We start from the raw sequence: 21491 nt of genomic DNA on the forward strand, positions 1-21491 counted from the left end.
TGAGATATTTGCCAATTTGGCCACGTGTGCTTTCTCTCAACCACGTGGAGTAGTCAAGATGAGTGATGAGAGCAAAGGCTTGGTGAAGTGGAAGGCAGCTCTAGCTGTGGGCGTGGGAGCTGCGGCACTAGCTGGAGGGGCACTGCTTGCTTACTATGCGCTGACAAGAAGTCAGAGACGCGCGAGGAGTGAGGAGAATGCAGGGGAGACAGGTACAAGCACTCCGTGTACAAGCCCACCCACTACCGACGGAGGCAAAACTAACTCTGGTACCACTTCTCAGGTATAAAGTCATAGCTCTGTACACGGGTAGCTAGGGGATAGCAGTTTAGATGTATCGTAACTGGAACTTTGTTTCAATCCTGTATTAAACATACGCTTTAAATATAATTTAATATCGTTAATATTGCCACTATAATTATAGAGTACGTTGGAGAGAGCCCAGGCCATCAAGCAGCAAGGAAACGAGTTCTACAAGCAGCAAAAGTATGAAGAAGCAATTAAATGCTATAAAGAAGCCATCAGTGTGTGTCCCGTGTCCAAGCCGGCTGACCTTGCCATCTTCCACCAGAACCTCGCAGCAGTGTACGATGTGATGGTGCGTTCCTTACTGTAGCACTCAATGATGTCTTTACACAAAATTATACATTCATATACTCACAGGCCCAAAAAGCAACGGATCCTGACCAAAAGGTAAGCATTGCAGTATTAATCATTGCAATGTTGATTCACCCTGTGTTAATGATATTATTGTAGACCAGCTGCTTGCACCAAGTACTGGAGAATTGTACACGAGCGTTTGAGCACAATCCACGCTATGTAAAGGCCATGACACGGAGACTAAAGGTGTACGAGGCTCTGGGCAGGAGGAAGGAGGCTATCTTAGGTGAGGGGAAGTGTACTAAATAATATATAGATCTAGGCTTTAATTGATCACTGTTGTAAGAGAAAGCTTCCACAAAACTAGTGTGTGTATGCGAGGCTAGATTGTGATAGACCTTGTTATTCATAATTATTCACATGTACAATGTATAATCAGTGCATTTATTCCTTGTAGATGTGACTCGAGTACTGGTGTTGGACGAGAGTCAAGGAAGAGCACTCTCTCAAACTGTCGCCAAGTTGCTAAAAGATTTTGGCCAGCTTCAAGCCACTGAAAACTTTCCTGTACGTGTCTTTATACCATTCCTAAATTAATGTGTACTTTTTTATCTTTAGAAATTGGGACCACTTGCACCGAGTAAATCTCTAATCAAGAGCTACTTCCAATCATTCTCCTGGTCTGGTAAGAGCCATTATTTTACACCAGAAAAATTAACATTAACATTGCGTGTGTGTGTGTGTTACTCTGTAGATGATCTCTCAGAGAGCCGACTAAAGCAGCTTTGGAGTACCAAAACTAAACCTAAAATTGTTGAGCCACCACCAGAAGAGATTCCGAGGGAGGATGGATCAGAATTGATTACATCCGACCAACCAGAGGCCCAGGAGCTGACAGATGATGCTGACTTCAATGAAGAACCTTTCGTGAAGGCAGCAACTGCTTTTAGGGAGGAAAAGTATCACGGAATACTGGAGCTTCTCACCGAAGCCATCACTAACGGTAAAGTGTAGACAATGCAGGTGTTCCTATTCATGACGCTATTGTTGTAGTTTCAACTACTGTTCATGAATTATATGAATTACAAATATATGAAAAAAACAATGGGCCTCCAAAACCCCACAACAGTGTTGTATGTAGTCATCGTTAATACCTATTCATTTTCCCATTCAGGTAATGCAGTGTTTGTCGCACATGCTCTATTGTTGAGGGGTGCTCTGAACTCACTGTGGAGACAGGGACAAAAGGCACTCAAGGATCTGCAGGATGTTGTCAATACACAGGGGCTCTCTAAAGAGGTGTGGGTAGTTGCTGTTCAATGGCCATTTCCCCAGTAATAATCACTCAATAGGGCCTTGACAATATTGTGTGCGTGTGTGTGAGGGGAATTGCTTACTCTAAGTTTTCTAAGTCCTAATACTGGGCAAATACCTACCCTCTTTGTTGTTTTGCACTGTTAACCATGAAGCATTTCTTATACAACTATATATAGGAGATTTGTTGTATGGTCAGTGGTTGTTTCTCTTGTTGCAGATGTACACCAATGCGTTGGTGCAGAGAGCGTCCATGATGGCCCTGCATGGTGAGATGGAGAAATGTCACACTTGCTTCACTAAAGCACTGGCCATTGACCCAAACTGTGCCGATGTGTACATTTACAGAGCTAGAGTGAGTGGACTGAACGTGTGTAGCTACCTCCCCCACGTTCTCGTGTTATGTGTTATTGCTTACATGTACTGATAATACCCATTTACAGTATTGGTGAGTTGATTATGTGGTGATTGTTAGTAAACTGAGGGCATATTTTTCGGAGGGCCCACCACAGTTTGTCCACTATCACTTTAATTTTCTTGTATACATACAGTGCCTTCAGCTTTGAGAGTAAATTTAACCACAGAGTGAATAGTTGTACTTAAATCTATCTCAAGATTGGAACATTTCTAAGAAATTGTGCTGATACCATTGTGTAGGTGAATAAATAAGCTACAACCTTATTTGAAAATAAATCCCCAAAAGTTGTTGTAGTGGGAAATCATTTTAGGTAAAAATGGAGGTGATCGTAAAATATATATGTAACATGAAATATCTCTGGAACTAAATTATTTCTGGACAACTTTTTTGTATCAAAAGATAGAAAATTTAATGTGCAAAAACAATTAGACCTTAGCCGACAAATTTGCTTGAGTTCCATCGCTAAGCGAAAAGGCACCTAAAATATCCCATAATTGAGTATTAATCAGTACGTGTATTTATGTAAGCTATACGTAACCATGCATATGTTAGCTTAACTATTCAGGAATGTTGTGCCAAAGTTCCATACCTTAGCCGAAAACAATTGGTCTTTTCCATCGCTAAGCGATTGTCCACTATAGAAAAATGTTGGTGGTTTATAAACCACCACATACCCACCACCTTTGGTTGCCATGGAAATATTTTTGGATATGTTTTAGATAATTTGTTCACCAACACAATGGTATCATCATATTTTCTTAGAAATGTTCCAATCTCAAAATATTTACATTTATGTACTAACACGTACCAAAATTGCGTTTATTTACTCTATAGACTAAAGGCACTGTATCTATTTGGTACTATATCTGTATCATGTGACTGTGTTTACATTTGTTACACTTTGAGCGGATGTTTGATTTTGATTGACTTGAAAATCTTTGTACACTCTTTCCTGCCTCCCTTGCAGCTTGTCCTAGAGTCTGAGGAGCAGCAATCGTTCACTAGTACAGTAGTGGAGGACCTAGAGAAGGGACAGTCCCTTGCCCCCACCTCCCCTCAGGCCGCCTACCTCCTCTCCTCTGCCTATCACAGGATGGCCGGGATGCAGCAGTCCATGCAGTTACTCGAGACAGCAAGGGGACTGTTCACTGAGGCTATTCAGAAGTTTCCTGACTTTGGAGATGGTCTCCTACTTTATGCAATGGTGTGTGAAATGGAAATTTAAGTAATTTGTGTGTTTGTAAACATGCAGTGTGGCTCTCTATAGTAATAAGATAGTATGTATTATAATTATGTAGTAGGCTCTAGTCAATGGCTTAACGATAACGTTTCTGTGCTTTCTTTGTAGTTCTTACAAGACGCCAACCAGGTGAAAGAAGCACAGGAGATTCTGAACAAAGTGATCAAACTGGAACCAGATAACCCCATCGGGCATTTCACATTAGGGTGAGTAACACAGTTCCTTGTAGAGAAGCCATTCTCATACAACCACGTGTATTTTGTAGGCCTATAGTTAAGTTATGGTGTGAAGTGTTCTAATCCCTCGCTCTCTTTACAGACTAACCACCCTCATGGTGACCCAGGACATTGACAGAGCAGTGGAGCACATGGAGACTGCCATCGCTAAAGATAACAGCTGTGTTCAGGCTTACAATACACTGGCTACCATTGAAATGCAAAGGTCAGTGAATGAATGAGAGTGCTGTGCACTGGTCATGCAGCATTAAGCATGGAGTGCTCTGAGCTAATTCCTTGGTATTTAAGATGCGTGCACTTTAGACTATCTTAAAGGTGTACGTGCACTGCTGTGTTACAAAAGGCAGATACATACGTGTTCTCCCTATGTGTACTCCCTATGTGTACTCCCTACTAATTGCTCAGTTTCTCAGTACATTACACAGGAAATAAGCAAGCTTTGTAATCAAGTAATTGCTGTCTTCCAATAATTATATTCACTCTCCCCCCCCATTGTCCTCCCCCTTTCTTCCCCACTATTGATTGACAAGCCTTCCCCACTCCTAACCTAACATTCTATTTCCCAATCAAGCCATCATGATCCCTATTGTATCCCTACAGAAACAACTCAGAGAGAGCCATGGATATGTACGACAAGGCCATATCTTACTCCCGCTCTGAGGCTGAGATGTCCCAGGCATACATCTCCCGGGAGGTCGTGACGGCCCAAAACCAAGCCTGTAAAGAATACGGAGTGACACAGTCTGAGCTGGCAAGCAGGGCGTTCGGTGCCTCTGGTGCTGGAGCGTACTGATTAGAACTGTTGTCCTTGTACTGTCGTAGCTGTGCTCAATCAATGTGTGCATTATCATTAAAGTATTATAGTCACTGTTGGTTTTAATTAATTTGATAATGAGATATATACCTTTTCTGATGGCTATAATTATCATGATTAATTGAATCAAATTGTGTGAAGTTATATTTAATGGCGTGACGTGCTTTAATGTGGTCATGCTCCTACAGCTTAATGGATACATCTGCTTGCATGCACATAGCATAGCAGACAGATAGCTCAGAAATGTTGGAATGTTGCTTTTTAATTTTTAATATAGAAGAATCAATAAATAATCTTGTGAAATGACACACACATAACATAAACATTAACAATAAGTGCACGATTGCCTCTTCTACAGTTCTACTGTCTGTCCTTTCAAGTGTTTATGCTTAAACCTTCCACTGCTTCTCCACACCTGCAACCAGCTCCCATTGATACCCACATTTGTCACATTCTCCAGGAAGATATCGTGTGCCTTGTCCAGTGTGTTCACTTCATCCTCTCCTCTCTTGCTCTTCGAAACACTGATGTTGAATGGACTCAGAGGTATGGGTCTATCAGACCACTTCACATTCATTAGGTAGGACCCAGCCAAACGACTACGATATGTAACATGTATCAGTCCGGTTGAGGAATTCTTTGTAGTAGTGATATCGAACAAATCTTGGTTGCCATTGATACTGACAGAGAGTAAACCGAACCCAGCCCTGCTCACGTCCACAGTGAAGTCCCCCTCTCTGTTCAGAGTGGTTCCTACTAGGCCGGGGCCCCATGCTCGCACTAGTTGAGGGGTGGCGACCGGATCGATAATTGTGGTGACAAACGGACTACCCACGATGTGCGTGTCTCTGAACTTGATACTAACGGGATACTTGCCAGTTTTCTCAGGTTTTAGGACACAGCTGCATATAGTGAAAGTATAGATCAGAATGAAAAACTTTCTGAATTGCCTATGTGGGTGCTATACATGTAAAACCTTACTACAAACAATAACATTGATTCCTCATTCGAAAGCAATGTTTATATAAACAAGCAATACATGTATCTCACCAATAACAATCATTGCTAGAGTCCCACAGTGCATGTCCAAGTGTCTCCTTCCCAGCACTGTCTCGAGCACTGATCTTCAGAGCTCCCTTCCCTTGTACACAACCTAGAGGCTTGACTTTAAAGCATATCGTATCGCCAAGAGTGACATCTCCTGTGGGGCGATCAGCCACTGCCAATGACGGTGAGGTGCAGGCTACCTGAAATGGTGATCCAGGAGCTCGTGCCTCCCCCCATTGTATAGAAATTGTGTACACACCAGGCGTCTTGGGGTAGTAACTAACGTCAAAATGGAGTGGGGATCGCGAAGAAACCACTGTTTCGACTCTCTTGTTGTTGATATCGTGAATATCGACCTTCAATACTCCTTGATGCTTACAGCTTTTCTCTGCTTTCACACTGAATAAATTCCATGCTCCAGCTTGTGCCGATTCCAAACCTAGACCCTCAGCTGTACAGTCGGCTAGCTCATTGAATTGCAATCTGAATGGGGAACCAGTGATGTGGACATTGTCATATTTAACTGCCAGTACACATTCCAAACTCAAACCAGGATTGAATTCTAGCATATATTGATGTTTACGTGTTCTTGAGACAACCAAATCGACCGGTTTGTTACTAGCAGTGTCTCTTACTCCAGCTTTCAGTTGACCAAAACCAGCTTCAATTGTGTCAACTTGCAGTACTACTTTAGTGCCTAATCTGTGTTGTGGGGTGGAGGTAGAGAGCGTACATTTTGATGCATCACCAGGGTAACCAAACTCGGCACTGAACGGGCTGCCATAGATATGTTTGCCAGAATAAATGAGAGAAAGTTCATGTTTTCCAGTCTCCAAGGGAACTATTTTGCACAAGTAGGTTTGAGGGTGGCCTGGCGGAGTGGCTATTTCAATCCTTGCAGCAGTAGGTGGAGACACACTGAAAATGAGGTTTCCTTCTTCCAAATCGGAGCAGTCTAACTTGAACTTGTGAGCAATTCCCAGTCGATATCGAGTACTTTGCAAATTCAGTCCATTACTATAAATCTGTGTTCTTGGGAACTTAAAAAGCAATGAAAACGGACTCCCTCTAATGTGTGATCCATTCCACAAGACGTCAAGTTGGTACTTTCCAGGTTTAGAAGCAGTGATTTCACATCTTTCGACTCCTTTGCACTCCTCACTTGCTCTCACTTTTGCCTCAGCAGGTCCAGTCATAGAAAACTCAAGTCTATTCTTCAAATACAGTGTGTTCTTCTTGGAGACACGGACAGTCACTGAGTCTCTACCACACGGTAATGGATTTTGGATCTTCTGCTCATCTTTTTCAAGCATAAAACATTTGATGGCTTCGACATGAGCTTCTGCAGCAGTCTGTACTACAGAAGGCTCCACAATTGCCTTCTCAGAAGTAGCCATCTGTTTCCTGGCCAGAAATGATTGAATCTCCCTTGCTAAATTCATAGCAGCTAGCAACACGATTACAATCCACTGTTAGTTACTCTTGCAACACAAAAATACTGCAGTTATGGAAACTTCCCAGCTGTTTTACTTTCATATACAAGCTCTTACTAGCACTATGTATGTATGTATGTAGCAATCTTTCTAAGTAAACTTTTCTAAGGACTAGGTCTATAGCTGCATGACACTTTGCAGTTTGAATTCACACAATTGATCACTACTAATGTTTGCAACATGCACTCAGGGAAGCTGCTGTATAGGGAGCGTTGATTGCGTGGTATTTCAACAATGTGTCAGTACTTCCTTAGTCTGGGAAAGCACACTAACAACTTTGTTCAAAGGAAGTTGAACACAGAAGCCACTCTACACCGACAACCGTCTGTACCACAATGTGTGCATACAAACCAAATACACCGCTTTAAGAGGGCAAACATACACATACTAGTTGTATCCCTGGACAGAATTAGTAAGCTTTGAACAAGATCATAGAAGAAAATGGTACTGTATGATTGATGTTGGGTCAAATATCAACCCCACACATGATAATGAAAGGAATGCACAACAGTCTACTAATGTGACATATGCTGTCACAGTACACCTCAGCAACAAAAAATTTATAGAGTAACACACACCCTAAATGAATAAATTTGATCAGCTTATAGAGTTACCGTTCTTCAGTTATTTAGGAGGGGCTCACATTCCTCGAGACCTCTTCTTGTCAGCCATTGCCTTTCTGTTGTGGTTGCCTCTCTTGCTTTTGTTCTTCTCTTTGAGTTGACGAGCTCTCTCGCTCTCCACTGGTGGTTTAACCTCTGAACTCTGCCCTTTTGAACTCTGGGGTTTCCGAGAAGACAGATTGAAAGGTTTTGATTTGGGCATGGAATCGTTAGATGGCCTTTTAAGTATAGTCACATTGCTTGGAGGTCTAGTCATATGACTGGCGCCCGATGATTGTTCCTCTGAGCTCTCATTCAAGTCTGGAAACTGAGAGTAGTGTCGTGAATACCGTCCCTTGTCATTCAACCTGCACGTACACAATCAATACAGAGGGCAATAAGCTGCAGATCCAGCACACAATACAGTACACTCTCTAAAGTTTGCTCATTACAGTTGAACAATATCAAAGGAGCTATACTCACCGTCTCACAGAGAAGAGGTCCTCTGCTGAGTCATTGTCAGCTGCTCCCACCACGTGAGAGTCATACGTATCATCATACTCATCACTGTACTGGTCAAACTCGTACTGGTCGCCTGAAACTCCGCCCCATTCCCTCGGCTCCTCATACGTCCAGGAGGTCTCCACGTCATACTGCTGATAGGTCTCTCGTGTCTCCTCCAGGTGTGTCTTGTCGTTGAGAACAGCCGAGGAGGAGGTGGGGTCAAACCTGCATGGGGAAATTACTTACTATTATCAATAGCAAAAGTCATTACATTTTCAATTGTGATGCGACAAGCACTAATATAAGCTGTGAATTGGAAATAAAAGGGAATCACCTTTTTCCAAAGTGTACTCTGGACATATCCACACTGACATCTTTGTTGAACACATCGAACTCATCGTCATCATACACATTTAGCCGATCATCCAGCACACTGGTAGCAGTGCTTTCATCTGGTGGAGCAGTGTCTTCAGTTTTTGGCTGTGATGATGTTTTCTTTAAGTCCTCCGTTGACGGATTCTGGTTCATTGCTCTAAGATGTGGGGGCAGGTTGTCCTCCAGAATACGATCCACCACCGTCTCAGGACTGTTGCCAAACTCATTCAGGCAGAGCTACAAAGACCAAGAATTATCATTCAAATTTAACAAAGTAGTCACGGATCTAAACATAATCATTAGATAGGCCTTTTAAAGGGCTACAAAATACATATTGTGGAATTGTACAACCTAACGTTACTGGCACTCAAAGTTAATTATCGAAACAGGTCCATTTCGGACAAATCACCAACGCCATGAAGTACACTGCACTGCACACACACACCTCAATAAAGGCATCCCCAAGATGAGGTAGCAACTCTTTGACATGGGACACCAGTTTAGCATCACGCCCAGCAGTCTTCTTCTCCTTCATCTTTGGTACCTCCAGTGATGAAATAATGTAGTCAAAATGAGACTCTGGTCTGGGAGGAGAGTGAAGGAACCTACGATGTACAGTGTAGCCTACCGACAGTATTCATTATTCATGTATTCATTGTACAATACAGTATGGTAAAGATTGGGCCATCTGCACGGTATAAGGTAACTCCTATCAAACAGCAGTACAATGACTGAGGGTGACTAGTGTAGGGATCCACCGATCCCTAGTCGGCATAGTTAATGGTTAGTACTACTGATCGTCTCTTCGAACTCCTAAAACTTTCGTTCGTTGATTAATGAAATCATGGGATACAGTTCAGGGTGTAGTTGTCGCATCTCTTGCACAACACTGGCTAGGTTGTAATGCTTCTCATACTCACGAAGGAAACTGCAGAGAACAGCAACACTTGTGCTGATACATGAACCAACGTACAGTAACCTAGCCTAGTGTTCACGGTGGCTCACCTCTTCTCAGTCAGCACTGTGGTCACGGCTGAAATGAAACTGTCGAGTGGGATTTGTGACGATTCCCCGGCCTCTATGAAGCTGGGGTCAAAGTACAATCGCAGGATACTGTTAACAATCCATGTGGAGTCCTTCTTGAAATTCCTGAAACGAGCTTTCACAAAGGAAGCACTGGAGTGGACAAGATGCTTTGTAATGCTATTTCCAGTATGTACATGTATATAGAAAGTATAGTGCAGTGGTGGTTTGATGGTTTGGTGCTCTGGTATACAATGTCGCTCTTGATATGTATGCACACGCAATAACTACACAGCAATGCAGATTGACGTACTCTGAGACGTCCCGGCATACTTCCAGCCATCGCGTTTGCAGAACAGGCACCACGGACTCGTAGAAGGCAACAAGAGTCTCCACAAACTCTCCGTGCATGAGCGCCTCGGTAGCTGGAGGATACACGTCTAGGAAAGCCTTGAGTGTGGAGGTGATGTCACTCATGTAGAGGATGAGGTCAGACAGCTCCACTGGAGACAGACTGCAGGGGGGGGCAAGGGATACAATAGTAGAACATGATGACTATGCAGTAGAAGTTTTGGACTGAAATACTGCATGTACAGTGATAGCTGTAGGGTTCAGTTTAATTTGGTGAGCAAGCTATTATCGTCTTTCCTATGTCTGCCCAAAAAATAGTAGAGAAAGGTCATTAGGTAATGGCTGACTTACATTTTAGGTTGCTCTATGAGCAGCATTGGTTTCTGAACAGGTAGAACCTCATCAGAAACTTTCTTGAAAATCTGTCAAACACATGCAGGGAGATAGGGGGTGGATAGAATTATGTTTTTCATAGGCTCACTTTAGCAAAACTGCGCACAGCCAGTGACCAGTCTTGTTTGTATTGTGGCTGCCATTTGAATACATTGGCCACCAGTTTGGCTAGCAAGGCCTTGTTGGAGTTGCCGTAGAGAATGCATAAATCAATCAGTTTAGGCACGTCGAATAAGTACTTCTGATAGATGATGTCTGCATGAGCAGCTGGTGTAAAATAATGAGCCTGAGGGTGTGTGTGTGGGGGGGAGGGGAGGGTGTGTGTGTCACATGTATGTGTGTATTGCATCAAAAAATCTCCACCTCAGATTCTTTAGCTGTGGACATTCTGAGAAATGTCATAAACATTCTCTTGTGGATGTTTCTTTGCGTCTCTTTAACGTTCAGAGGAAGGTTCAAGGGTCGATCATAGCTCCTGAATACATAAAGACACCATTATCTTACACCCCATCACTCCCACTGTAAGTACCTAAGACTAGTACGTACCTTGGTGCATTGCGGAGGTAAGAATCCAAACACTTCTGCAAAGAGCTATCATATACCACCTGTAAAGAATATAAGACAATTATCTATTACAATCCACCATTACCTGACTCCAAAAGTTCGGATGTGGCAACTTTAACAACCAGTGCAAGTCCGAATCCAGTTCCTGAATGGCCTCAAGCCAGAGGAGGTCAGGTTCAATTCCATGTCGGGGGGCGCGATACGGTAGAAAGGACACATCTGTGCACGATGTGGAATCCTGTACGTATTGTATGTATAGTGGTTCTAGTCAAAATGTACGTGCAATCGAATCAACATGAAGGCAAGTTGACCGGAATATTAAGTATCTTCTATGTAAATTGTTTTATAGTATGTATACTTACTAGAAGTGGTAGTTTCTCTATCAGCCCTGATTGTGGGTTCAACCTCTCAGTAATTATACTCTCCAGAGGACAGGCAGCCATCGATCGATCAGAGAAGTCAAGGCCAGTGAGGGGGCGTAGACTGTTTTACTAAAATAAGGGGAAAGGTCGACAATATAAAAAACGGTTAAAAGATCATCCTTAGGAAAAACCATAGTTTATAATCATTTACATTTGTATATGGACACACAAATTACAAAGAATGAAGAATGTTATTTTTGTTTCTTCCTACGACACCAGTTTAGGAAATAAGGCATTCTAAACAACTCCTCGATGTCTTCAAGCTTTCTCCCTCGAGTCTCTGGAAGGAGGAGAATCACGAACAAGAGTCCCATCATACTGAGCACGGCGTACACACCAAACGTAATGGGCTGTCCCAAAGAATCCGCCATTGTGAGGAAAGTCATTGAAATGAGAAGATTGGAACTCCAGTTGACGGTAGTTGCTATGCCAATACAAGTACTGCGTGCCCACGTTGGATAGATCTCAGAATTGACTGTCCAAGGGAGAGGGCCTGCACCAGATGCAAAGGAACCAATGTACACTATCAGAGCAATTATTGCCAGTGGAGACAGTAGATTGTTTGGACAAGTGTTAAAATCCCACCATCTTTGAAAGATACTCTTATTGTGTGTAGATACAAACTCATCATCGAAGGAAGAAGAGGTCCAGTTCTCACCAGGCAAGGCACAGGATGTGTTGGAGGCTAGTGGCTGGTACTTGCTGTACGTATGTCCATCGTCTGATAATACGCCCACACTGCATGTACCGTTGAAATACTCTTGAGAATCAGGGTCAAAATCCACACAAAAACCACATTGTGAGTTTCCAACACACGCACCACAAGAATAGTACTGGCAGGTTCCATTAACTCTATCGAATGGAGTCGATGAAGGGCTGTAGTGGTCCATTAGTACAAACGTTCCAGCGAGAAGGCCAAACCCAATAATGGTTCCAGTAATACTGCCAATTAGGAGCTTTCTTCGTCCCAATCGATCGACTAGTAATAGTCCCACACCGGTGAAAATAAAGTTTGCAAATCCTGGTACAGTAGCTAGCCAAATGGCATTTCGATCGGAGAATCCAGCCATCTCAAATATAGACGCACTGTAGTACCTGCAGTATAAGAAAATATGTGTGCCAGGTCACTATGAGAGCAAACACAAGTGTAGCTACATGTAGATAGAAAATGAGCACAATCAGAGCTATAATACATGCATGTGTCCATCATAATTTATTGTTAGGCAACACAATTGGTTTCTTACATAACAGTGTTGATTCCTCCAAACTGCTGGAACAGCTGCAGCCCACAGCCCACCAGCAGAGCAATGAGCACAGTCCTAGTGGTCAGTAATCTCTTAATCATTTGCACAAAGCCTGAAAAAATGAACAGCACAGTAAAGATTTGTTGGGAGACTGAACACGTAAATACTTTATACACAACTCTCTATTCCTCTCTCACCAAGCTTAAGTTTCTTTTGTTTTTCAAAGTCCTCTTTGATGGACTCCAGTTCAGTCTCAACAGAGGAAGCTGGCCTCACTTTAGCTAGAGCTTTCTTTGCCTTATCCTCCCTTCCATGGAAGACCAGCCAACGAGGACTCTCAGGCATGAAAAGCATACCCACTAGCATGAGGAGTGAGGGCACACTAGCCAAACCCAACATGAACCTAGCAAGGAGGGGGAGGGGGAGACAAAACAATCATTGAGAGTATCAACACCACATCTAGCTATATACATGCATGCGTTCATAATCACGTACATGTACTTGGTTGGTGCTTCAGTCTACCATAATTATAGGAAAAGGGACCAATATATATGGATAGAATTATTGAGGGTGTGGGGATACAAGCTGCACATTTTGTGAGTACGATACTCACCTCCACCCTACATTGATGGGCAGATAGGAGAACGCTCCATCCACAACAGTAGCCACAAACTGACCACCTGTGATGAACATGTTGTTGAGGACCACCAGCTTCCCTCGCATGTGATATGGTGCTGACTCGGCAATATACAGGGGAGAAGCCATAGCAGCAGCTCCGATACCCAACCCCACAACAATCCGTCCAGTCATGAGCATCCACACATTCACAGCAGCACCCATAACAACCGCCCCTACGGTAAACACCACTGAAGCAATAATAAGTGTCGGCTTCCGTCCAATCAGATCACAGAGTACACCAGCCATGGCTGCGGCTATTGCGGCCGCACCAATAGTCACACTGACAATCACTTCTTGCCATGTTGCAGAGAGATGAAATGTCTTTTTGATATTGAGCATAGCACCAGATACAACCCCCGTGTCATAGCCAAACAAGAATCCACCGAGAGCAGCTATTCCCGTCAGGAGAATAAGGAATGATTTGTTTGTGGAGTCTTTCTTGGTTCTGTTCACAACTTGTACAGTGGTCTCACCAGTACCAGGAGATGGGAGTAAGGGCACCCTGTCAGCATCTATAGGACTGGCTTTGACATCCATGGTAGCCACAGGGTAGTGTTTGATCAATCTTTCTAGAGTGTCAGTACAGTACTGTTGATATAATTAAGATGGGCAAAGATCGTCATAAGCGCACACAGAAAGGTGTGCAAGCAGCCACGCCCACCACATCTCTGCCGCGCCCACGTCACATGTAAAGTTTTTTCCTCTTCCATTTTAATTTTTTACTTCCTACTCTAAGGAAAGGAAAAACTATGTACTTACTATAGACTATAGTACATGTACCTCCTTTCATATAAAGACATATGTTAGTCCATCAAGTTTTATTGGATGTCATATCGAGCATCCAAAACAAAAATAAATGCGCACACACTAGATCTAGCTTATAGTAGACATGTCCATCATCTACAAATCAGTTCATTTCCACAATTTAAAGGTCCATCTTAGGATGAGTATTGTCCCTTGAGACGTTCCACTAATTCAATATATGATTTCTCAGCTGCCTCCTTCGACATTCCTTTTCGACTTTCCCAGTTGTCCCATTTGGCCTTGCCCTTAAAGTCCAACATTCCAGGTCTATCGGTGTTGACATCTCCAATGGAGGCCTGCTTAAAGTATCCATACAAATCAAGTAGCTCTGCATCTGTGGGACGGCTAGTGAAGGTCTTTACGGCTTCTGCAGCTGCAAGAAACTCGGAGGAATTGGACATGATAGCAACTGGTTGTTGGTTGGGTCGGGTAGCTCAAACAGTACAGACCTCGTTGCAAAAGGTGAAAGGGCACTAAGTCTTAGCCCCACCCATTAATTTGTTTAGAATAGGCATGCGCAACCACCACGTGTTCTTTCTGGATACCAAGACAAGATGGTGGGTAGAGTCCATTGCTTCTTTATACATTTTTGCATTCTGTGTCCATATATACCATATCTTTGATTGAAATTCCTCTCTCCAACGCAGCCACCTAAGCAGCAGCAAAAGGGAGGCACGACCAAGAAACAGATTTCCCAGAAGAAAACAGCCAAACCGGCTGGAAGTGGGAAAGCTAAGAAAAAGGTTGTGTTTTAGTGAACTGTTTGGTGTTCAGTATAAAGTCACATGATACTACACTACACTAGTTTTGTTTCAGCCGCCAACAATTATTACCTTTCCTTAAACACATTCCTATTAAATACTTGATACGAAGAATATGTACACATCTGGTAATTCGTTATCTTATTCTATTTCTGCAGAAGTGGTCTAAGGGAAAAGTGAGGGATAAGCTAAACAACATTGCCCTATTTGACAAGGCCACTTACGAGAAGCTCTACAAGGAGGTCCCTAACTACAAGCTCATCACTCCGTCTGTAGTGTCTGAAAGACTCAAGGTTCGCGTTTCTCTGGCCAACAGAGCACTGGCTGAGATGGCTTCGAAGGGAACGATTCGAGAAGTGTTTAAGCATCATGCACAGCGAGTGTACACAAGAGCACCAAAAGCAGAAGAGGCAGCATAAACTGTGTGTGGACGTTGCAATGTTTATTCATTCTCAAGTTTGAATGTTTTCTCATATTTGCCAAATTGTCAGTTTTTGATTGAAAAAGTCTTGTAATGATTTACAAAAATTAATAGTCATGTAGATGGAAAAATAAAAAATATTTGTTGTCTACTTTTTCTTATGAACAAGTTTCTTTAGAGAGTCTCTCTGTTGGACTAACTCTTTGTTTATTTGGAGAAGCTCTTTGGTCCAGTTCTTGTAACGTATGAGTTGTTTGTTCTTGTCTAGAAGTATGTCCACCATAGAGATACTCTCAGTATTAATAGAGCCGCCAATATCAAGGGTTGTGAGGGTGTCGTTTTGGCTGAGGCTTTGGGCGAGAGCAGTTGAGCCTTTGTGGCTGAACCTGTTCCCACTCACAGAAAGCAAACACAGGACCCTGTAGCAATTGTGATAGTATTATAATACCGGATTCGGGAATACAGTGTTTATAATGGAGTACACCAAATGTAGCAGGGGACATTGCAAACCTAACTGTGCAGTAAAATAAACTTACTTGTTTTGGCGTATGGTTTGACTGAGCGATAATATTCCACCATCTCCAATCTCATTCTTTTGCAGCCACAGATGAGTGAGTGTTTCATTCACCAGTAGAGCTTCGGCCAAGTGGGCACAGCCCTCATCCCCGAGGCCACAGCACGAGAGGTTGAGTTCTAATAGAGATCTGTTCTCTTTAAGTCCACGGCTCATCAGTTCAACTGCATCATCACCAACCTCAGTATTGCCACATAGGTCGAGAGTTTGTAGAGTGGTGTTTTGTACCAGACATGCAGCAAATCGTTCAGCTCCTTTCTTTCCAATTCCACATGAGCGCAAAGAAAGTTGTGTCAGTGCGGAGTTTGTAGTTAGTGATAGAGCAATTTCTTTTGCTCCTTCATTTTGTATTCCACGATTCTCATTGAGGACAAGCTTCTTGAGTGTATTGTTATCAACAAGATACGAACTGATCACCTTGGCTCCTTCTGAGTCAATATTGTTTGTTCTTAGATCTAATTCACAGACGCTACTTGAACTTAAATTCTTGATTATGTGAGTAAGTCCAACATTGCTTAGTCTATTCTGAACCAAGTACAGACTTTTCAATGTCTGATGGTCTTTGAGTGCATCAGCTATATACTTGGCCCCTGTGTCACCAATACATTGATCGTGGAGGTCCAGCTGAGCAGCATACATGGAGAAACTTTGCAGTGACGATTTGAGCAGCCCTTTGGCCAAAATCTGAGCTCCTTTCTCTCCAACATTATTCAGCAGTAGTGACAAATATCGTATACTAGAATTCTTCTCAATTAGATGGGCAATATGTACACAACCATTGTCAGTGCATTCTCTGAGCTCAAGAGTGATTTTCTCCAGTGACTCTAACTGCAACAACACCTCCTTGCACACTAGGCAAATATCTTCATCGGATAAAGGTCCACTCAGAAACAGCTCTGTTGCATTGAATCCACTTTTCAGCTCAGACAGCTTTGCTTGATCAGTATGGTAGCTGCTGATGGATAACTTGACACAAGACATAATCTTCGAATTCAGAACACAAGGCACCACGCCCCCTAAATGCTAACCTAGCTATAGTTGCTGAATCAGCATTTTAGCAGGACTTCTATTTAAAGCACAGATAATTAACAGCTATCATTTCTCCTATTATTGACTGACTGTACATGTATAAATATTCATTGCATTTCTGTACTGTTTTCATAAGAAAAGGGGACAAAAAAAAGGAGGATAATGCATGCCATAGTATATATCTGATATAGCCAGGAGTTGTGTATAAGGATCTCTTTTTGCAAACAAAACAAAAGTCACACGGTATAGTGCATGATGGCCGAAAGCTGTGCCTGTATACAATGAAATTAAGGTTAACATAGCTAAGAAAATTGAGATCCACACTATATAAGAAACAGAAAATATGCAAAGAAGCGTACACAAACAAAACGAGACAAACTGTACTGGACGAATGCTAGTGGCTGAGTTCTGAAGGCCCAGGTTTACTAAGTAGAGATGTCGAATCCTCTCCAGATTGATTCCCGGACACGCGGTCTTGTGAGGGAGGTCCACTCGACACTGTGGGCGGACTGGCTGAAGACGAGGCCTTGCTCACATGGGCTGGTATTAAAATGGACTCTAGGGATGGACGGATAGCAAGCTCTGCAGAGAAGAAAATTGAAGTATTGTATTGGTAACAGTAAACGCTGGCCACAACAGTATTAGGCTTGATTTATATACATGTACAATGCGTACAGGCAGGAAATACAGGCTATGTGTGCAAAGAGAAAGGTTGGTATAGAGGCGGCTTTATCGTGAACTGAGACTCAGTATAAAACGCTCAGTGCTGTACCTTGAGGGGTAAAGTTGTAGAGAGGAGGGAAATCTCTTCCATTGGGCATCCTGGAATTAGGCAGTCGCAATTCGTTGAACATGCTGTGAGCACAGGCCTCCATTGGAGTGATTCGGTTGGATGGGGTATACTCCAGCAGACGACTGACCAAGTCTATTGCCTCGGGAGGTGTCCGAGGACGAAATACCTGTAGGAGAGAATTAAGACACAATACTAAATAGAACCCAGGCCAGTAGTAATAAATGTTATCTTGTGCCACTGAAAATAAGAGGCACCAATTTACTATCACACAATGAATAAGTTGGCCTTTGAACAACAGAGAAAGTGAAGGCAGATTTCCTAAACTACATGTCCACTGTGTATACAAGTACATACTGTTTATGTAAACACAACTGACCACTGACCTTGCTCCATGGATGTGCTTTTATCTGGGGAAATTTGAACTCCGTGTAGTTTGAATTCATCTGCCGGATTTGTTCCTTGGTAGGTGTTCCAAGGACCTTGATGATCTCAACCAGTTGGTCCACTCCACTGTCCCCAGGGAAGATGGGCTGACCTAGGAGTAGCTCAGCAAACACACATCCTGCACTCCAAATGTCTGAGGGGGGAAAACAGTTAATAACACTTGTGCACGTGTGCTTCAAATAATGTACACATGTGATTTTAATGACAAATAAAAGCCTAAAACCATAATTATAGTTTAGACTGACGTGTGAGTGATACTCTCAGTATTCATGAAGCAAGTACACACTTACCAATGTTACAAGTGTAGTCCGTAGCTCCGAAGATGAGCTCTGGTGCTCTGTAGTATCGTGAGCAGATGTAGGACACATTTGGTTCTCCTTTCACAAGTACTTTGGCACTAGAGAAAAGCAAAGAAAGTACTTATAATAATTATATACCACATACAATTATGCTAATGATAATAATGGCACTTAGATGGAACCCACATATATGGGTATTGAGGGGGCCTGTAACGCCATGACAGGAAATGAATCAGTATAGAGCTCAACCAACCAACACTGGCCACTAACAGAACAATTGAAGAAGACATACCAACCAATTGTTAGTAAATTGGAGAATAACCATGACCTGCTAAGCCTTTAATAGATGTCCTACACAGTGAACACAAGACATACATACAACACAGTGGCTCACCTGCCAAAATCGCATAACTTGAGCACACCAGTCTCTGGGTTGAGCAGGAGGTTCTGTGGCTTGATGTCTCTGTGACACACACCATTGGCATGGATGTAGGCAAGGGAGCGGAACAACTGGTACATGTATAGCTGGGGGATAAAGGACACTTTTGTAAATTAATGCATTCAATAACAAGTTACTGTATAGAACACATAGTCATACTCACAATAGCCCCAATACACGCCCTTCAGTATAAAATGGTATCTTGATAGGTACACAGTGATCACTGGTATATACACACACAATGAACATCAAGGTAACTAACGCATCATCAGTGTAATCGCCTCATGCCTACTAGTACACACACAAACACACACAAACACACACGATTACATCAAGGTACTAAAGCATCATCAGTGTATATAAAGCTATGAATACGAGAGCCAAGAAGCCATACACACCTCCCACACGCTATCTGTACACAGTGACAGGTGATCAGGTCATATGAATCATTCTTTGATGTGGGCTGTGAAGTAAGTATTGATTTCAACCATTGAGAAGACACTATCATACCACCACTACATACCACCACTACAAGCATAATTTGACATGGGAAAAAAATTTACATCGCTAGAGAAGAGCAAGGTACATAAACATGGAACACTTCCTATTCCCCCAAACACATCGTAAGAATCAAAGGTCACTCTAGACAAAAGCAAAAGGCATGGCTACAGTTGGAAGTTTGGCTGACAAAACAAAACAATATCAACTACTGTACCATGATAATGTACATATCCTGCTTGCTTTCAATCCCAAACGGTAAACACATAAATCAAGAGGTCATAAGTAAGCAAGCAGCATACCGAATCAATACTGCTGGGACAACATAAACACACCTTTATATACAGGAGGGGCATGATCTGCTTGGCTTTGCTGTGATGCCTGATCACTCTGTACACTGTTTCCGGGATGAAATCCAGCACCAGGTTCAAGTACACCTCGTCTTTCTGAATGACCCCACAAGGACACACAATAAATTTGATATAATATATCAATTGCACGTGTAGACTGTAAGAAGATTTGGTAAAGAGTTAAGGACTACCAAGGGTCAAGCATACCAATTTACTTACGTTCAATAAGGGAGTAAATATGGAACCTATACTTCCTTGAATCCCAAATTGACTCACTTTGTCTCCATTCGAGTAGAAGAAGTATTGCAGTCTGATGATATTACAGTGATCTAGTCGCCGCATTATCTGCAGCTCTCGATTCTTGAATCTCTTGTCCTGTAAGACTTTCTTGATGGCTACATTCTCATTGGTGTCCAATAATCTTGCTTGATAGACCACCCCAAACGATCCATTGCCAATGGCCTTGACGTTGGTGTAACTGATTTCCTGCTGCCTGTCCGGAGGCTTGCCAACAGTGGCCATTACAGTCGTTATCTTCCTTCCCTCTTTGTCACCTGAAAGATGATTCAAAGTGTGAATTACGAATCTTGTGCCTAATTACATTTGTACGTGAACATAATGATCACGTATAATTATGATCACGTATGTACTGAGTTACTATTGAGAAATCAGTTGGCACTCAGCTATTTCCCCGTGGGTACTTTCTAAGAAAGCGAGTCCTTTGACAGATTTCTTTGATGTAAGTTCAAACTATGACTGGAATTCAGTCAAAACAGGAAGACTATGGACAAAGACTGTAGACTCAATTAGCAGTGTGGTACTTACCTATCAACACAATATGTTAATGTACATGTAAGTATTAGGAAGAGGTTCACACAAACTCCCTGGCTGGCTCCTATACTAATACACATCAATTTAGACTAGCTACAACAAGACGGTAATTCATAGGGGACCACTGTATTTTGCACATGTGCATTGGCACAGTGCGTTACACATAGGTACACCTCAATGCCTTTCCACAATCCTCTACACTTGGCCCTCTCTCAAGTGGTACATTATGTTAACAGCTATTGATGTGGTCATCATTCATAAGGTACCCTATGGAGACGCGCATACTCTACCATATCATGACTGTGACCGTATCATGTACACAAACCAAAAGCCAGGCACAGTTTTTTAATAGTAGTACCATCAATGATGCTATGATATACAGAACGCTAGCTACAACATTATGGCAGGCCGGCTAGCTGTGAATGTCACACGAAGGAATGCTTCGCAAAGGCTTTAAATACCTCTCCACAACCATCTCACACACTTTAAGCCTGTCATTAATGCCAGGCTTCATAGTGAGCTGCTAAATGTAACATTGCAACAAGGCCAGCTATTCAAATACTAGACCACCTCAAGCTTATATAACAGTACTTACGTGTAGTTCTTATGCCACCATAGCCAGAGAGCTTAGAGTTGGGGTCTCTGGAAGCATGTGCATCAGTGAAGGTGTTCGCCCTTCCTCGAGTCCCTTGATCTTTGGGGCGACTCATTCCAAAGTCTGACATCAGTCCCTAGTACCAGTAATCGAGGAAAGGTCTCTCTTCGAGTGCACAAAAGGCTCGCTTGTCTTATGTAGAGCCCTTTTTTACACCTATCTATGTATCTAGGTACGTAGCCAGCTAACTCAGTATAAAAAATCTTCTCTCTTGTCTGATCGATCCTTGTCAACACATTCCACTATCTTGAAATTTACCTCTCTTGGTATCCAAG

The 21491-nt window shown here is 42.5% G+C and overlaps 7 protein-coding genes across 8 annotated transcripts; 2 read left to right on the forward strand and 5 right to left on the reverse strand.

Annotated features, from left to right (window-relative positions):
- Nucleotides 1-12: 12 nt before the first annotated feature.
- On the forward strand, nt 13-4753 carry LOC135341669 (mitochondrial import receptor subunit TOM70-like). Its single transcript, XM_064538282.1, has 13 exons — nt 13-283; nt 425-598; nt 664-693; nt 757-886; nt 1058-1167; nt 1219-1285; nt 1355-1603; nt 1775-1899; nt 2135-2269; nt 3300-3536; nt 3681-3778; nt 3891-4013; nt 4409-4753. Exons 1-13 carry the CDS (start codon nt 59-61, stop codon nt 4599-4601), a joined length of 1896 nt encoding a protein of 631 aa, XP_064394352.1. The 5' UTR covers nt 13-58; the 3' UTR covers nt 4602-4753.
- Nucleotides 4754-4873: 120 nt separating this feature from the next.
- Nucleotides 4874-7358, reverse strand: LOC135341668 (filamin-B-like). The gene is made up of 2 exons (XM_064538281.1): nt 5673-7358; nt 4874-5524 (listed from the first exon to the last, which is right to left on the reverse strand). Exons 1-2 carry the CDS (start codon nt 7109-7111, stop codon nt 4975-4977), a joined length of 1989 nt encoding a protein of 662 aa, XP_064394351.1. The 5' UTR covers nt 7112-7358; the 3' UTR covers nt 4874-4974.
- Nucleotides 7359-7571: 213 nt separating this feature from the next.
- Nucleotides 7572-11495, reverse strand: LOC135341667 (activating signal cointegrator 1 complex subunit 2-like). 2 transcript variants are annotated; one of them, XM_064538279.1, is made up of 13 exons: nt 11337-11495; nt 11060-11212; nt 10957-11015; nt 10774-10885; nt 10499-10696; nt 10369-10439; nt 9980-10180; nt 9649-9819; nt 9497-9571; nt 9089-9227; nt 8603-8880; nt 8248-8493; nt 7572-8132 (listed from the first exon to the last, which is right to left on the reverse strand). In XM_064538279.1, the coding sequence occupies exons 1-13, from the start codon at nt 11415-11417 to the stop codon at nt 7802-7804; spliced, it is 2115 nt and encodes a 704-aa protein (XP_064394349.1). In that variant the 5' UTR covers nt 11418-11495; the 3' UTR covers nt 7572-7801. The 2 variants fall into 2 exon arrangements, with proteins under 2 accessions (XP_064394349.1, XP_064394350.1); XM_064538280.1 differs by lacking the exon at nt 9497-9571.
- A 15-nt stretch (nt 11496-11510) lies between these two features.
- On the reverse strand, nt 11511-13932 carry LOC135341673 (uncharacterized). Its single transcript, XM_064538288.1, has 4 exons — nt 13254-13932; nt 12838-13043; nt 12641-12752; nt 11511-12491 (listed from the first exon to the last, which is right to left on the reverse strand). Exons 1-4 carry the CDS (start codon nt 13853-13855, stop codon nt 11588-11590), a joined length of 1824 nt encoding a protein of 607 aa, XP_064394358.1. The 5' UTR covers nt 13856-13932; the 3' UTR covers nt 11511-11587.
- Nucleotides 13933-14602: 670 nt separating this feature from the next.
- LOC135341685 (small ribosomal subunit protein eS25-like) lies at nt 14603-15411 on the forward strand. The gene is made up of 3 exons (XM_064538343.1): nt 14603-14679; nt 14770-14865; nt 15042-15411. The coding sequence occupies exons 1-3, from the start codon at nt 14677-14679 to the stop codon at nt 15300-15302; spliced, it is 360 nt and encodes a 119-aa protein (XP_064394413.1). The 5' UTR covers nt 14603-14676; the 3' UTR covers nt 15303-15411.
- LOC135341678 (protein NLRC3-like) lies at nt 15067-16913 on the reverse strand. Its single transcript, XM_064538295.1, has 2 exons — nt 15841-16913; nt 15067-15723 (listed from the first exon to the last, which is right to left on the reverse strand). The coding sequence occupies exons 1-2, from the start codon at nt 16857-16859 to the stop codon at nt 15453-15455; spliced, it is 1290 nt and encodes a 429-aa protein (XP_064394365.1). The 5' UTR covers nt 16860-16913; the 3' UTR covers nt 15067-15452.
- Nucleotides 16914-16997: 84 nt separating this feature from the next.
- LOC135341677 (glycogen synthase kinase-3 beta-like) lies at nt 16998-21470 on the reverse strand. The gene is made up of 8 exons (XM_064538294.1): nt 21157-21470; nt 20007-20284; nt 19716-19826; nt 18838-18968; nt 18435-18541; nt 18084-18277; nt 17680-17866; nt 16998-17489 (listed from the first exon to the last, which is right to left on the reverse strand). The coding sequence occupies exons 1-8, from the start codon at nt 21284-21286 to the stop codon at nt 17302-17304; spliced, it is 1326 nt and encodes a 441-aa protein (XP_064394364.1). The 5' UTR covers nt 21287-21470; the 3' UTR covers nt 16998-17301.
- Between the last annotated feature and the right edge of the window lie 21 nt (nt 21471-21491).

Source organism: Halichondria panicea, chromosome 9 (assembly GCF_963675165.1).
Source record: "Halichondria panicea chromosome 9, odHalPani1.1, whole genome shotgun sequence".
In the NCBI taxonomy this organism is placed as follows: Eukaryota; Metazoa; Porifera; class Demospongiae; order Suberitida; family Halichondriidae; genus Halichondria; species Halichondria panicea.

Excerpts from the sequence above, each read along its gene's own strand:
- LOC135341667 (XM_064538279.1), bottom strand. The coding sequence starts at position 11,417 with ATGGCTGCCTGTCCTCTGGAGAGTATAATTACTGAGAGGTTGAACCCA. Across the intron at positions 10,181-10,368 it reads CTCATAGAGCAACCTAAAAT|TCTGTCTCCAGTGGAGCTGT; the intron begins GTAAGTCAGCCA and ends CCCCCCCTGCAG. Across the intron at positions 9,572-9,648 it reads ACAGTGCTGACTGAGAAGAG|TTTCCTTCGTGAGTATGAGA; the intron begins GTGAGCCACCGT and ends TGTTCTCTGCAG.
- LOC135341677 (XM_064538294.1), bottom strand. The coding sequence starts at position 21,286 with ATGTCAGACTTTGGAATGAGTCGCCCCAAAGATCAAGGGACTCGAGGA. Across the intron at positions 18,969-19,715 it reads TGCCCCTCCTGTATATAAAG|CTATACATGTACCAGTTGTT; the intron begins GTGTGTTTATGT and ends TTTATCCCCCAG. Across the intron at positions 17,490-17,679 it reads CTACAACTTTACCCCTCAAG|AGCTTGCTATCCGTCCATCC; the intron begins GTACAGCACTGA and ends TCTTCTCTGCAG.
- LOC135341673 (XM_064538288.1), bottom strand. The coding sequence starts at position 13,855 with ATGGATGTCAAAGCCAGTCCTATAGATGCTGACAGGGTGCCCTTACTC. Across the intron at positions 12,753-12,837 it reads ACAAAAGAAACTTAAGCTTG|GCTTTGTGCAAATGATTAAG; the intron begins GTGAGAGAGGAA and ends TCATTTTTTCAG. Across the intron at positions 12,492-12,640 it reads GGAGGAATCAACACTGTTAT|GTACTACAGTGCGTCTATAT; the intron begins GTAAGAAACCAA and ends CTTATACTGCAG.
- LOC135341669 (XM_064538282.1), top strand. The coding sequence starts at position 59 with ATGAGTGATGAGAGCAAAGGCTTGGTGAAGTGGAAGGCAGCTCTAGCT. Across the intron at positions 887-1,057 it reads GAGGAAGGAGGCTATCTTAG|ATGTGACTCGAGTACTGGTG; the intron begins GTGAGGGGAAGT and ends TATTCCTTGTAG. Across the intron at positions 1,286-1,354 it reads CCAATCATTCTCCTGGTCTG|ATGATCTCTCAGAGAGCCGA; the intron begins GTAAGAGCCATT and ends GTTACTCTGTAG.
- LOC135341685 (XM_064538343.1), top strand. Across the intron at positions 14,866-15,041 it reads GTGGGAAAGCTAAGAAAAAG|AAGTGGTCTAAGGGAAAAGT; the intron begins GTTGTGTTTTAG and ends CTATTTCTGCAG.
- LOC135341678 (XM_064538295.1), bottom strand. The coding sequence starts at position 16,859 with ATGTCTTGTGTCAAGTTATCCATCAGCAGCTACCATACTGATCAAGCA. Across the intron at positions 15,724-15,840 it reads CAAACCATACGCCAAAACAA|GGTCCTGTGTTTGCTTTCTG; the intron begins GTAAGTTTATTT and ends CAATTGCTACAG.
- LOC135341668 (XM_064538281.1), bottom strand. The coding sequence starts at position 7,111 with ATGAATTTAGCAAGGGAGATTCAATCATTTCTGGCCAGGAAACAGATG. Across the intron at positions 5,525-5,672 it reads TCTAGCAATGATTGTTATTG|CTGTGTCCTAAAACCTGAGA; the intron begins GTGAGATACATG and ends CACTATATGCAG.